The sequence below is a fragment of the Telopea speciosissima genome, chromosome 1 (genome assembly GCF_018873765.1).
Source record: "Telopea speciosissima isolate NSW1024214 ecotype Mountain lineage chromosome 1, Tspe_v1, whole genome shotgun sequence".
In the NCBI taxonomy this organism is placed as follows: Eukaryota; Viridiplantae; Streptophyta; class Magnoliopsida; order Proteales; family Proteaceae; genus Telopea; species Telopea speciosissima.
The window spans coordinates 50,305,209-50,320,975 of NC_057916.1; the positions used below are offsets into that span (position 1 = coordinate 50,305,209).

The window sequence follows — 15,767 nt, forward strand, 5'->3', positions numbered from 1 at the left end:
GTTGCAGACCCATGCAGCTGCTCTGCTCACAGCCTGATGTACAACTCCAGCTCCAGGTAATCCATCTCCTACCCAAATATGTGGGGCCCACACCTATTCAGATGTGTGTCTGGCCTTGGAAGGGGTGTTGGTGTAGTGCCCAAGTGATAGGCCTAACACTTGTGCAAGCCCAAGGCAAAAACAACAAGATTGCATTCTCTAGGCGATGCACTGGGTGATTGGCCCAATGGCCCAGTGAAATGCCCAGAGTGTCTGAAACTGACTTATTGAACTCCAGACACTAAGAGTGCGTTTGGTAACGTTCAGAACAACGTTCTGAACAGTTCTTTTGTTCAAAAAGAACAAAAAAACATGAAAAAGTGTTTGGCTTTGTGGTTCATTTTTTTGTTCTTTTAGAACAAATCGGAGGTTTTTATCACCAAAAGAACGTTCTTTACAGACTTTCTCCGAGATGGTCTGTAAAGAACAAGAACGACAATTACATCGCGATATCGTGAAAACCCGTGGTTTGGAGAAAGAAGCCAACAACCTCCCTGGGGAAGAGAAGGGAATAGAAGGAGCAGAGGAAGAGAAGGTACCTGTAACTACGGCCAAGAAGGTAACCATGATCTCATCTCTCTCTCGCTCTCTATCCCTCGCTCTCTCTCTCTCGCTTCCTCTCTCTCTCTCTCCCTCTCACTCTCTTACTCTCTCTCTCAATCTCTCTGTTTGGCTCTCTCCCTCTCACTCTCTCTGTCTCGCTCGCTCTCTCTCTCTGTCTAGGAATTTTTTTGGTATGATTTGGGAATTTTTTATGATCTATACTTTTAGGGATTTTTTGGGTATGATTTGGGAATTTTGTATGATCTGTAATTTTAGGGATTTTTTCGGTATGATTTGAGATTATGGAATATGAATTTTGGAGAAGCCGTGTGCTTGTCTGCCATGTGAATTTTGGAGAAGCTTCGTTGATTATTATGAGAATCAAACATTATCTCCTATTGCACAGTTACAGTGATTCTTAAACGACCACTTTACTGTCCACACGTCTTTCTTCTTACACGTATTCCCATCTTCCTTCCTTCTTTTCTCTCTTCTCAGTCTTTCTCTACTTCTTTATTTCTTCACATCTTCAGAGTTTTTATTTGTTCCCTCTTTCCGTTCTTTTGGGTTCTCAGCCTTCTTTGAATCTTTTGAGACTCAACCAGTTTCGTAACTCAAAGAGTTGTCAAAACCCACTTCTCTGTCTATTCTGCTTTACTCGAGTCTCTTTTTTCCCCTTTTTGCAGAGTTTCTCGGGAACCTCTATGTGTGTGTTTGAAAGATTATTGAAAATAGTCTATCTGGGTAGCTCCAAGAACTCTTCTATAGATTTTAAGAGTTGAGAAATAGAAGAAAAAATTATCAGAAAAAAAAAAGAATAGAAGGAAGAGGATGAAAATCCAATGTGATGTGTGTGAGAAGGCACCGACAACTTTGATATGTTGTGCTGATGAGGCAGCTCTGTGTGCCAAGTGCGACATTGAAGTTCATGAAGCAAACAAGCTTGCAAGCGAACATCGAAGCTTCTTCTTCAGTGCCTCTCCAACAAGCTCCCTAAATGTGATATCTGCCAAGTAAATATTGCTTTACCCCCATATTTTTTATTTTCTCTAATTTTCCTCACCATTTTTGTTGTTTCCATGTATTGTTTGATTTGGTTCATTTGATATTTTTTTCTCCCTTCTTTTGATTAACTTGCTTTGGGTATTGAAGTAAATATTCTGAAGATGGTGTTAGGCGACTAGGAACTACTTTCTAATTGTTTAAAGTGTTATTTATACCACTTTTATTCACTAAATAATAGAGATCAGAATGCTTCAAGGTACTCTGTATCAGAGTTGTAAGGCAGAAAATGACAACTTTAGTATTTCATTAGCTTAGGATCTATAGAGTTTCTAATCGATGGAGATGTTGGTTGTATTTACAATATTCTGTGAGTAGTTTACGATGTAATTGGTATTAAAAAAAAAAAAAGGAAGGGGGAAAAAGAGAGAGAGAGAGAGAGAGAGAGAGAGGGAAGAATGAATCAGGATTAGATATCAAAACTATATATGGTAAAAGGAATAACAAATAATGAGCCAATGAAGCACAGTTTGCTATGTTATTACACACAATGTTGCCCAATATGGTGCTAAGCTAAGTTGTGTACTCTTAAGTGTATCTGAGTTATAATTATTTGCAATTTTCATTTTCCATCTAATTCGTAGGAGAAGGCAGCCTTCATCTCCTGTGTCGCAGATAGAGCCTTGTTTTGTCGGGACTGTGATGACAAAATAAGTATTCCTCCTTGCTTTCTTAAAATTTCAAACAGAGAAGAAGTTTTACTTAAACTAGCATATATACTTTAAAGCGAAAGAACTGTACATGAGTACTCAAAGTCATTGCTTGGACCTTATCCTTGAAAGGTATATGTGGTTTGAAGAAATGGGAGAGATGTCTTTGGGGATAAATAGACACTATAGAGGGAGAGAACCCACGTAAGTGAGAAGTGCTGCATTTTATGAACCTCATTTCTTGCTTAATTCTTGGGAAAATGACCTGAATTTTGTCTATTCCTTTATTTAGATATAAATCTTTGATAGTTAGGAATCTGAAATGATTGGACTCCCAAGTTGTAAGAAATATCCTTGATTGCTGATAACTTTAGCTAGTTTACTGCTTAGATTGGACAGCAACCGTTTTCCCCTATTGTGTAACTCATTGAGTAGATTTTATTATGCCAAAATGGGCAAAAACTGATTTACAGTCTAAATTAGGGACTTCTTTTGATAAATTTATATATTCTATATGCTATTAATCTGTTTGGTAAATGATGTACATGGTTGCTACATAATGAATTTTTATTCCTTTCCTGAATTTTTGCAAATGAACACCAAAAAGAGTGGTTTAGTGCTCATGATCAAAATGGATTATTCATTCTTCCATACCTGCATAGACCTTGTTAGATCTATATGATAACAGATCAATCAAGGGTCTTTCCCTTTGAACAATTGCTGTCTTTAAACCTCCATAGCTTTGGGGAAGATATGGAAGATGAGATCTCTTTTCCTTCTTGTGAATGGATGTATTCATAACTTCCCTCCTGAATTTTCATTTTCCTTTTTTTTTCTTTTCAAGTTAGATGCATTCATGTTGACTCTATTTATTTCCCATTTTGATGAGATCATAACTCACCTCCTGAATTCCTATTTGGAAATCTTGCTTGTTAACTTTCTCATGCAAAGATTCATTTCATTGCGACTCTCTTGCTGTATTTCTGTTTTAGACCTTTGCTCATTTCATTCCTCATGTGAAGATTCATGCTACTGTGACTTTTTTTGTTGTATTTCTATTTTGGATCTCTACTTAATGGGTCTTTAGCTCAAATTGGTAGAGCACTTGGAACATGCTCATGTTCCAAGGGGATGGTGGTTCGAATCCACCAAGACCCTTTTTATTCAATTGTTCATAGTATAGTCAGTTATGGCACTAATCCACACAAGAACCCAATATTAATGGTATTTTTTAAATTTAACATATTTTTATAATTATTTTGGTTATGTTAATGAGATATTTTAATTTTATGTTAAGGTTGGTAAGAGAGAAAATGAATTTACAAGTATTTTTTGGTATAATTTAGAAGGAAATGGCATTCTTGTATTTAATATCAAATTTGAAAGAACAGGTTTTACCAAACACCATTTTCGTTCTGAACACGTTCTTGAGACCGTTACCAAACGGTCATTTTCGGTCTCAGAACGCCGTTCTAGACGAAGAACGCAAAAGAATATTTCTAGTCAAGAACGGGTGTTATTTGTTTAGACCGTTACCAAACGCAGATGGGAACCATACATACATACAGCTTGTGAACACCCTCTAGGGGTAGATGGGAATTTTAGAAACCATTACCCACCTCTGGAATCATGTGGACCCCATCAGTGCAGCCAGAATGGCCCATAATGCACTAAAAAATGCATTATTGGGAGTAGGGACCTATGGCCAAACAGGCCTTAGTTGTCCTAAAACTATAAATAGGAGGGGACCAGCTCCCATTCGTTCCTACTGTTGCTACTGAAATAGAAAGAGAGAAGAGAAGGAGAAGGAAGAAGAAGAGAAGGAAAGAGAAGGAAAGGGGAGGAAGGAGAGACCAGAGCTGCCTCTAACATTGATCTCAGCCTGCATACAAGATCAAAGGTAAGATCTCTGTCCATGTACAGTGCTGTTCACTATGATAGGCCACAGTTCTCTGGCCAGTTTGGAGTGTCTCTAACCAGTAGAGCTCAGACCACCAATTGGATGCCTAGGGAAGCTTGGGATCTTGCATGCATGAGCATTGCATGCAAGATCTGACCATCAAATGGCTGATCTGATGCTGCTACTGCAGTTGAGACTGAAATCAGTCTCTGAGATGAGTTGCACTGTAGACTTGCATCCAGATCATGCTGTCTGGGCATGGTTCTCTGCATGTAATGAGGTTCTTTCACACCTTAGCATAAGACTAGTCTTATTTCATGTAAATATATGTAAATCAATCCTTGCATGCAGCCAAAGTTGGATTCAAACCCTGAGCTCAGTCTGGACAGCCATTCGCTGTGCTGTCAGAGCTTACCCCAGCTTCCAAATGGGTGAACCAAGCTTGAATCCATTTTGACCAATGCATTTAGCCTTATTTTTGGTTTATGATTATCCCATTTGCATCCCTGATCGAAGCCATGGTTACCCCTGCTATAGAATCCAAGAATTGAAGCTGAAACTCGTGTTAAACAGGCTCTAGGCAATGCACTGGGCGATTGGCCCATACACCCAATGAAACGCCCAGAGATGGTATTTGAGCTCAGATGCAAAAACTGCTCTTTGGACCTTCACCAATGGACCTAGGACAGCATGGGGAGAATGTAAACGACCAAAATACCCTTGCCCATTGGTCCTTGCTGTCATCCATACCTCGGTTGCTCAAGTGGGTCCCACAGGGCCAGGTAACCATACACAGAACTGCTTTTAGCTGAGCTATAAACCTTTGCATTGGTTTATGAAGTTGATAGGGCCATACATAGGCAGGCTATGCTGTGGAAATGCCGAGGCAAGTGAATCCTACATCTCTGGATGATGCACCGGGACATAGATCTGAAAGCCCAGTGTAAAACCCAAAAAAATCAAGTAATACCTGTATAAATACAGAGTTAGTATAATTAAGCCTAGACCAACTCTAGGACACTGATAAAACCTTAAATTTTATTTGACACACTTTTATGATCCGATAAACTAGGTTTTAATCCCGAGCTCGAGGTGCAGTGTCAGATACCAACTGGGACCGAGCCAACAGCTGTGCCAGTAGGACTAGAGCAAGGTGAGTGAAATCACACCGTGTGTGTAAATGTAGCATGGCTAATGAGTCATAACAATTTCAATGATGTTATTTACTCTGTTCACTTATTTCAATTACTGTATATTCGGTTAAGTAAGGAATGCTTAACTGGTGAATACTGAGAATGAACAATGAATGCTTGTATGTGAACTGCTAGACTAGATGTCGTAATCGGTTTGAAAATGAGGCCTGTGGTAGCCCGTAGAATGGGATGCGGTTGATACCACCCGCCTCATACGATGCCATATAGAATGCATTGGGCTAGAGTATCATCACCTATGCTACGTACCCTTGCCAATAGGGGTTAAGGTGTTGGATGCCTATGAGAGTAACCATATGAAAGAGAAAAAAAAAAAAGAAAAGAAAAACAAAGTAAGAGAAAAGAGATGGAAATATTTTGCACCAAAAGGATGGTTATAAGGCTATATGCCAGCAAAAGAAATGTGTTATGTTGAAATGAGGATGGATGCCTCACAGGTTAATCCAGAGGGCTGGTCGGGCTGACCTTGGTGACTGATGCGGGAGCTGATCGGCCCTCTTTGACAACTCAATTGGTGTATCGTGGGAAGGGGTTAAAAGCCCGCACTAGGGATACATGTATTGGGGATTGTAGTCGCACTTACCCGCCCTAGTTATAATGTTAGGTGGCTAATAAATAAAATGAACTGCATTTCATGTAGGACTCATATGGTTGTGCTTGCATGGTTATATTTCATTCATGGGCTCGGTGGAGCTCACACTCTTTTCTATATGCTTTTGTCAAATGATCCTGCAGGTGGAGGTCTCTGTGGCAGGGAGGCTCATCTCATGGAGATGGGCTTTGGTTATTATGACAATATTGGTGTGGACCCAGGCGGAGGTCATATCTCTGGTGCGAGTCTTTTCGGTGATAGTTGAAGAGGACCCGTGACGGGTGTGCAACTGACTCTATTTCTGACTGCGGGATTCTTTTTGGTTATACTAGGGATCCCTCTTTTGTATAGCTTTGTTTTGGTTCTTGGGTTGCCTTGCCCTGTTTATATTCTTTTGTAAAGCTGGGTCGAATAGAGTTGGGACTGCTATTGTTCAGAGAGAGAGAGAGAACTAAAACAATACTGGCTGTATATATATGCTTTCCCTTTTGTTTTCCTTAAAAAATTAATGTAAATATTAGTCTTTTGCAGCTCTGTGTTTTACATCTTGCATTATTGTGGATGTGTGTGTGTTCGTGAATGGATTAACAACTTCAAGATCCTTGGGGTTTGGCGGATTGCTACTGTTCAATTTGGGTCACCTACCTAATCCTCACAGGGGGTGATTTGGGGTGTGACATAACCTCTCATTCCATCTTCTTCCCACTTCTTCTTTTCCCCCTGACGTTAAGCACAGCAGGAACATTTTGTAGTTGAATGGTTCACTAGAGTAGAGTGGAGGCTCTGGTGGAATGGATTAATGGCAAAACTATTAAAGAAAACAAAGCATTCTAGTAGGGTGCGCTTGGACTGAAGATACCTTGTGGCCAGAACAGGGCAAGAAAATTAGATGGGTATGAAATCAGAGTTGAAACAAAAGGTTCATCGGTAGGGACCATGAAGAGAGGTAAACAAAGATTATGGGTAACATTTCAGGCTAAATAGAACATGATTGGGAGAGAATTATGAAGTTACAAATAAAGGTAAAAAAACAATGATCAAAATTTCCCTCAGTAACAGAACCCTGCATTGAGGGCAATTCCCGTTGGACAAATCAAGGGCATTGGCCGCACTTACAGGGAAATGATCAAGGTGGAAGCTAGTGAGGGGCAGGACAGTAGACAAAGCGTGATGAGGTGAGGAAAGTTTGGAACTTGGAGAGGGGGATGAACAACCGGTGATTTGGAGATAGGATTTAAAGATGGGGTCTAAGAGGTCGGTGCTTGGACCTCTTCAACGCCTTCTTCCTTCCACCCAACGAAGACGATGAAGATAAAATAGGGGATTTTATCTTAAGGGTATTATGGGGAGTTCACACTGTGGTAAGGGTAATTTTGTCATTTAAAAAAAATTAGCAGTCACTTAACTGCAGAGACCTAACGGAGTGGACTAAGTTGAAATAAAGTCATAAAGTAGAGGGTGTTTTTGATATTTTGACAATTTTGAGGTGTTCGTGATATTGATATACTTATAAGGGGTGTCCGTGAAATTTTCCTCTTTTTTTTTTTATCACGATTCACATGTCAGTTCACTATTCTGAAATATATGTTAGCGGATCCAATTCTAGAGTACCACATCATCCCACCACATAGGTAACAAATTTCGTGAACCACCCTTATAAGCTTATAAGATCGGCCTCTCTAAAGCAACCATATATGTATATATATATACATGTGTTCCTTTTTAGCCCTAAGATGATATACTATACATTTGGAGCTTTTTGTTTAAAATCATGATACATATTATTATCATTATTATTAGGGTAAATTACTCCCCCTCCCCTCGAATAAGTCTGAATGACAAGCCCTACCCCTGGGTATTGAGTAATAACTTTCCTCTCCCCTGAAATCAAAAGATTCTATTAGCCGTACCCATTCCGTAAAAAATCGTTCTTAAGTGATGACATCACCTTAAATATATTCAATTAAACCCCAAAATGCCCTTATGTTTGTGATATTCCAATAATATCCCCTAATAATAACAAGAGAAAATGAAAAAGAGAACTTCTTGAAGTTCTCTTCTTCTTCCTTCATTCGAACACTTCAACGGACATCTTGGCATTCTCAGGCAACCTGAACCGCCTCACGAACTTGCCGTTTCCAACGGTGCCACTTGTTTGTCTTCTCTTCATGCTCTCTGCTCCTCTCACCGCTGATCTGAAGAAACTTTCCATCCTCAACCTCCACCTTCACCTCTTCCTTCTTTAGTCTTGGGAGATTGGCCTGAAACCCTTGAGCATACCTATAAGTGATTCAAAGCATACATAAAGTCATCATTTTTCCATTTTCCAAAATTTGTGAGTGCATAACTATGATTAAAACTCAAATCGTGAATAGAACACAAAAAAAAAAAAAAAAAAAAAAAAAAAAAAAAATTAGAGTTCCAGGCTCCAAAGTTCTTCTAACAATAGCTTTAAACTGTTAATCGAATATGCGCCTGAGGCCCGATCTAGGCTGCCCACGTGGGGTAGGCCGGTCTAACCTAGAAGCATGGGAGAGAGCCAGTCACTTAAGTGGCTGACTCTCTCTCCCCCTCTTTCTCTTGGACGATTCCTAGAGGGAGTCTACAAGGGAAAAGGAGTTTTAGGGTTTTAGGTTATAAATAGATAACCTCTCTAACCCTAAGACTAGGATATTATTCAACCAATTTTCAATTTCTCTTTGCTCTCCAAGTGTTTGTATTCTCTATGGGATTCCAACTCTTCCGAGGGACTTGTGGTGTGGAGTTCTCTATGGAGAAGCCTATCATGATCATGGAGATTTGTTCGTGTGCTCGTAACCATAAACTTGGCCTTTGATCCTTCTTCCGCTGCGTTTTCGTACATATTCAGGTATGATCCAAATCCGAGTTTATTCGGATATTGGATTATGTGATCTAACAATGATATCAGTGCTATTGGTTTATGCTTCGCTTTTGATTTGAAATGAGAATTTTTTTTTTCTTGTTGATGTTTCTTGAGATCTGCAACCAATGGTGGTGCACACTACCATAACATCGCACGTGCATCGTAACTAGCTGCCAGGATCGCTGCCTCACATGTTGGGTCTTGCGCGCACAGTCTCTGCCAACCTAGCGGCCCTTACTTTTTTCCCTGTATGTCTGCGCTTCGTTGCTGTACTCGCGCAATTGCCAGCGCTTGCTACCTGCACCTATTTTTTTCCTCACATGTCTGTGTGTTAAACTTCTGCAGATTGATTTTAAGAAAAAAAAACTAGTAATCATTACACTTCCTTTGAATTCATTATAGTTGTTTTGATTAGTAATCATTAAACTTTTTGATTGATCATAGTTGTTTTGGTTAGTAATTACACTTGTGAATTGTTTTGATTTTAAAAAAGGATTTCCTCAATTGATATCGATCTACAAACTCTTTTGTTTGGGATGCATTAGCACCAACACCCACCTGGGTGCGTGCGTGGTTAACGAACAGAAGGGCAGGCCTGGTATTTGGGTTGTCAGAAGCTAAGGGCTATTGTTTGTGGTAGTGCCATGCATCTTGTATGGGCTGATGCGTAACTACAAAAAATAAAGGGGAATTAATAATTTTAATTGTTAATTATTTTAGGGTTTTGAGAAGAAGATGGGTGAAGGGATACCTTGGGTGAAGGGATTCGTTCACTTCACCCATATTTTTTTATTTCCTTATTTGGGCCAAATTAGATTATATGTTGGCCCAATTTATCTTAAATTTTTTGTTTTAATTGCCCTTAAGTGTTTTATTTTTGCTTTTATGTGTTTGTAAATTTAAATTGGCAATTTACCCTCCCGTGATGGTATTTACCTTTTTTGGCTCTACCATGTGGTAGGGGTGTCAATTCCAAGCCCAACCCAGTAGAACCGACAGAGCCCGCCTGGATAAAGCCCGGCCCGGCCCGTTTATTTAACATGTCGGGCTTAAGCCCGACACGTTTAGTAAGTGGGCGGTCTTGGTGTGGGGTTTTAGCGCATCGGGCGCCCGACCGGATATACCGAATGATAGCCCGACCTAGCCCGACCTAACTTGACCCTTTTCTGTTCCTTTCAGACGCTGTTTAGCCCTTTCTCTACTTGTTAACTTTATTCTATGTGGCATATTTCTATTGGTTATTAGGAAAATTCCTTGACATGCACTACTAGATTATAAATGTGGCATAATCTTGTGCTTCATCAACGTTCTCACCCCTCAGTCTCTTCTCAAATCCAAAGCCCAATTTGTTGCCCCAACTCTCTCACTCTCTCTCAAACACAGGAATAAGCGGTTCTGATGATCGTCAGGTGTATTACCACTATAGTTGACTTGGAAAAAAATGAGAAGTCAACAATAAACCATAAGCATTGTTCAATAATTCAAGCTTTCATGGTTACACTCTACAATACCCATTTGGGGTGTTTGAGTTTCTTCACTTCAAAGTCTTCATAGAGAGGGTGAGAGATGGGAAATCTAAATTCAAATTCTCCCCCTTCAATCCACCATCAGTCACCCACATCCCTTAGAGTTACAAGTCTCTAATCCCAAACAAGTACCCATGAAAGTTTGGGTTTCATGTGCAAGTTGCAAGTTTAATGCTTCTTGTAAAGTGACAAGTTTTTATTTTTTAATATTCATTGAATCTGTGGCTGCACAGTTTAGAGCCCGGTTAAGGCCTGGTTAGAGTTAAACATGCCCACAGCCCGGCTAAATCCCAATTTAAGAGCCGATTACATTAGCCCGATTGTAGCCCAAAACCCGACCTAGCCCGACCTAGCCCAACCAGGCCCAACCCGAAGACTTAAACGGGCGGTCACAGTGCAGGCTTTAAGCACCGTGAGGCCTGGCTAGGCTCTACTGAACCCGATCGAGCCCGATCGGTTGACACCCCTACCATATGGGTAAGAGGTCAAACCCCATCCCATGCAACCTATATTTTTTTTTATATTTTATGGGATGGAATATTGGTACTTATAAGGATATGTTTTTTTTTTAATGTATGTGTGATAGAGTTGTTACCTGGACATGATACAAAGTGCGGTGCTCCCTAGTAATGATGTAGTAGGATTCTTGAATGTAAAAAACTGATTTTATTATTTTTTTTAATATTTTATTTTTAAGAACCCATGTAGAGGGAGGCTACTACACTGCGTATTATGACTTTGTATCGACTCAGCATATCACTTCAACTACCAATCTGGATATCTTGTGTGAGTCCCTTATGCACCCGATGTATTACGCATTAAATAGTGGTGTGGAGATGCCCTTTCCTCTAATATTTTGTTTAAAATCAATTAAAATTATACGTTCTCAAACTCACACATTGTGATATTTGATTATGAGCCTAGCGAAATTTTTAGTCTCATTGTGTGGAAGAGGGAACCATTAATTTTAATTAGGGTTTCTTGAACAAAATTGTTTTTGTGAATGTATACTAAATGTCCTCCCTTGCACATTGTAGTGATGGCCACCAAAAATATTGTTGCTGACCTTAACCAAGGCAACAAATTGGATGGAACCAACTATGACATGTTGCATCGTAAGATTAAGTACTTACTTAATGAGCAAGATTACCTTAAACACCTGACCTCTGAGATGGCTAAACCCGATGAGGGTACTACTGCCTATCAGCGTCAAGAAAAAAGCTTATAAGGCTTGGTTTAAGAGAGACCGTAGTGCTCGCTTTATTTGTTAAGCTCGATGCATGATGATCTCATCGGCCAGCATAAAAAGTATGAATCTGCCAAGTCCATGTGGGATCTAGTTAAGTTAGAATGTGGCAATTTATCAACTACAAGGTTGCGGTCCATGACCTTGAAGTTTGAGATATGTACTGTAAGGACCCCAAGCAAAACATGGTTGAATACCTTAGAGTGGTGAAAGACATGATACGAAAGTTAAATGATGCTGGGGTGCACCTTATTGATGAGCAGCAAGTTCAAGCCGTCATTAAGACGTTACCTGATTCTGGGCCAAAATAAAAATAGTTCTCACACATAATGACAGTGTTATAACTTTCAATGACATTGTCGCTTATGTGGAACTAGAGCCGGAGCGCCTAGAGACGACCCAAACATAAGCCCTTGTCGCCCAAGAGAGGCAGCGCCAGACTTCTGGGTCGGGGCATAAGAGATAAAGGAACATAGGAAATCAGGGACAGGCTAAGAACGCTACACCAAGTGGAGGCAAATCTGCCAAGCGCAAACATGGTAAGCGAGGTGAAAAAAGAGATATTATAAAGGTCAAGTACTATAGCTGCCATAAGATGGGGCACTTCGCTCATGATTGCACTAAAGCGAAGAAGGTACCATTTCTATCCCTCTCCCTGTACTTCGGTTTGTACACATGTTTTGGTTGCCCAAACCCAATCTGAGTAGATTGTGGATAATACAAGAGCAATAAGACACATAGCGCATGATTAAGGGGGGTTTGTAGATTATAGAAAGATTCCAGATGGTGCCCAGAACCTCTACATGGGAAATGGCACGAGTGAAGCAGATTCAAGGAGTTGATACCTATCAGCTCACCTTGCGCACCAGGCGCATCTTGCTTCTTCATGATATACGCATCGAAAATCCAACATAATCTTCTTTCTGTTACTATACTTTTGACTTTAGGTTATTCATTTGTTTTTGATGGTGACACTTTTGTGATACTTTTGGATGGTAGTCCTTTTGGACATGGCAAATTTGAGAATGATTTATTAAATTAGACTTAATAACTCATGTGGTTACTTCTTCATCTTTTATAATTACTACTGATGTTTATTCAAAATCAATTGTATGGCATGCTAGACTAGGACATATAGGTCGAGATAGGATGGAACGGTTAGCTAGAGAAGGTCTTCTTGACCCACTTGCTAAAATCAATCTATCGACATGGGATGCTGAATTTTGCCACCCCCAGTGATGACGAAGATCGGAGGCAGAAGACTGGCAATGTCCCTGAAAACCAACACTGCATCAAAAAACATCCTCACTCGTCCTGTAAGGCATACAATCATGCGCACGATCCCCCAGACAGCTTCGGACTACCGCGCAACCCCTATGAGGTAGCATCACGGTCGCAACCCCTCAGTGCAGTACCATTGCGTAGCCCAAAATCCGATTTTTTTTTTTTCATTTTTACTCTGCCGCGGCCTCACCATGCGGCCCTGCACATTTTCTGTGGCACTGCCAAACCCAAAATTTACCTATACAAAGTAGGTCACCCCCCTCATTTGAAGGATTGAAGTTTGTGGGAGAGGGGGCACCCCTAGAGCTCCAGTTTTCCAATTTTTTCTTGTTTCCTTGTTTCGGGGCTCCTTCCTAGTCCAATTTCGAGCCTTCGAGCTTCATCCCTCTGTCTGAAGTCTGGGCTATCCGAATCTGGCCTCCTCGGCCCTTTCTTGTCCAAATCTGGGAAACCTCCCATGGCATAGGCACTCTGTCCAGCCTTTGAGCCCCTAGTTTCCAAAGCCTTGGAACACCGTTGTTCTGTCCAAGATCGTAAGATTCGACACTCGCAAGCCATTACACTATCCAAAAAAAGGGACAAAGCCAGTCTTTTACCTCCACCTGAGCTGGGGGATGACGTTTGTTTTGCATAATTGCATTTATTTAAAGCGTACAGGTATACATTCATTCCGTCAACTTTTTAATTCCAGTACGATGTAGTCCTTTCGAGTGCTCTCGTGTAGTGTATAGTAGTTAATGTAACATACTTTAATTTAATTAAATAGTTTGTGCATCATTATTTAGCCATACAAGTGGGAATAGGACATTCATAAAGGGAGAATTTTCGAAAACAAACATCTAATAGAAAGACCAGCTTATTCGAACGAGGTGGGTGCCTAACACCTTTCTACTTACTCTGAATGTCTGACTAGACTAACCAAAGTCTCGTAACCCTTCTAGGGCTACACCAATGGGTCCTAGGCCCTAACCCTAGGTGGTGACTCCATTTCATTTTATTGTATGACCCCCATCCCTTGATAAATTAAACCATACTTCTGAGAAGATGCATTCCTTCTCTCCCTCCAAACAGAGGAGCAATATCAAAACCCCTCGGTGCGCTGTCAAGTGCCAGCGAGAAGGGAACGAATCCTCACAATGGTGACTTCGCTGGGGATTTAGGGTCAAGCTTTTAATACTAGATGCTACTGTTGAACGCAAGAATTTTCTCCCTTCTGCATTAGTTGATTGAAATATGTTTGAATAACCCCTTTTGTTATACTAACTGCATCATGCATCGTGTTCAAAGTGAAATCAAACGACGAGGGTACTCCCTGTTGTGCCTCTACCCTCAGGGAGGTGGGATACATCATACTAAGTTACTTTGAGATCGGATGATACTCACTTCCTGCACCACTATCATACACACACAACACTTCATGGGAACACACAACCTCATGGTTAGTCATTGAACCCTATGTGTAGTCATTGGTAATTCACAGTCAAAGCCACAACCCTTGATATTTACTGTACGGGTCTAGAATTACCGAAGAGGGTATTCACTAGTATGCCATGGGGTACTCCGCTACTCAAAAAGGGCACTAGTTAGATTATTCTGAGATTGCGTGATCTATTCTCCAGGTATATCAAAAGAACCACGTATCCGTAATTCACTATCACGAGTGATAGGTATATCGGTCCCTGCCAAGGGTGATCTTGTTCTGTCCTATTAGCCTACCTATTGCATGCATCATGTCGGAAATTAGACCATATACGTCTAGGATACGCCACAAACAAACCTCGTAGCTTCTTGAGGTCGAAAGTGAAAATCCCATCAATATACTTTCTCTTAATGCAGAATACCGATCAGGGGAAGAATTCTATCTATCCCTCGACTGTCCCTCGAATGTCCCTCGATGCACATCGCATATCCATTTAGATCAGTGTATCAAAAAATGTAGCCTTGGTTGTCCCTTGAAAAAGGATACACTATCTAAATAATGCGACAATGATAAAATTTTGATGAGAGGTGCTTTGTATTAGGAAAAGGTTAGTCAATGAGAAGTCCTCAATTAGACCTCCTTGTGATAATTCAAATTTGATCTCCGAGAACTATTAAACAACGAAGGATCTATGACAAGCTTGTTTCATATCATAAGATCACAAGGGTTATTCCCGAGCAGTCTTGAAAGTAGATGTAAACCTTACCATCGACTACCTGAGTAAAATAGAAGCAGGGGAGTGAAAGCAAATTGTCACTTTGTTTGTATGTATATATGCATGTATATATTTGTTTGTAAACCAAAAAAATATAAAATATTAAAACAAGATAAAAATTAATCATTTGAGTCCTAAAATTGTCCCCTTTTACCTTTGCAAGGCATAATTCTATGACAAAGAAAATTCTCGTTACCCGTGTGGAACCATTGTGGTGGTCAATTGAACCAGGCCATTCTCCACTAGTTCTCACCTTTTAAGCTTGTTGAAAATTCTGGTTCACCTCCCCTGACTTCTAGTCCCCCAACACAAAGTCTAACAAGGTCACCCCCTGTTACGAGCATCATGGATCTGCCAGAGGCCAATTCTTCAGAAGAAGCACTGAGTCAGGAAATGGTTAGCATGTGGAGGGACATGACAGAGATGAAACAACTAGTTACGTAGTTGGTCCAGTCAATGCAAGGTCAATCTCAAGCAGATAATGCACCAACCCCTGAAGAGCCAAGGGTGACCCCAACAATGTCTGGGGCACACCCTAGGATCATAATAGAAGAAGAGGATATAGCTATGAATGCTAACCAGAACCCACCAAAAACGAAAAGGGAGAAGCAGCTGAGGAAGAAAGTTGAGAAGCT

At 40.4% G+C, this 15,767-nt stretch overlaps 1 protein-coding gene across 1 annotated transcript; it reads right to left on the bottom strand.

Annotated features, from left to right (window-relative positions):
- Positions 1-8,099: 8,099 nt before the first annotated feature.
- LOC122650808 (22.0 kDa heat shock protein-like) lies at positions 8,100-13,495 on the bottom strand. The gene is made up of 2 exons (XM_043844189.1): positions 13,308-13,495; positions 8,100-8,277 (listed from the first exon to the last, which is right to left on the bottom strand). The coding sequence occupies exons 1-2, from the start codon at positions 13,493-13,495 to the stop codon at positions 8,100-8,102; spliced, it is 366 nt and encodes a 121-aa protein (XP_043700124.1).
- Between the last annotated feature and the right edge of the window lie 2,272 nt (positions 13,496-15,767).

Bases quoted from the DNA above. Each gene is read 5' to 3' on its own strand.
- LOC122650808 (XM_043844189.1), bottom strand. From the start codon at position 13,495: ATGGCTTGCGAGTGTCGAATCTTACGATCTTGGACAGAACAACGGTGT. The intron at 8,278-13,307 runs GCTCGAAATTGG...AATCACTTATAG, and splicing joins CAGAGGGATGAAGCTCGAAG to GTATGCTCAAGGGTTTCAGG.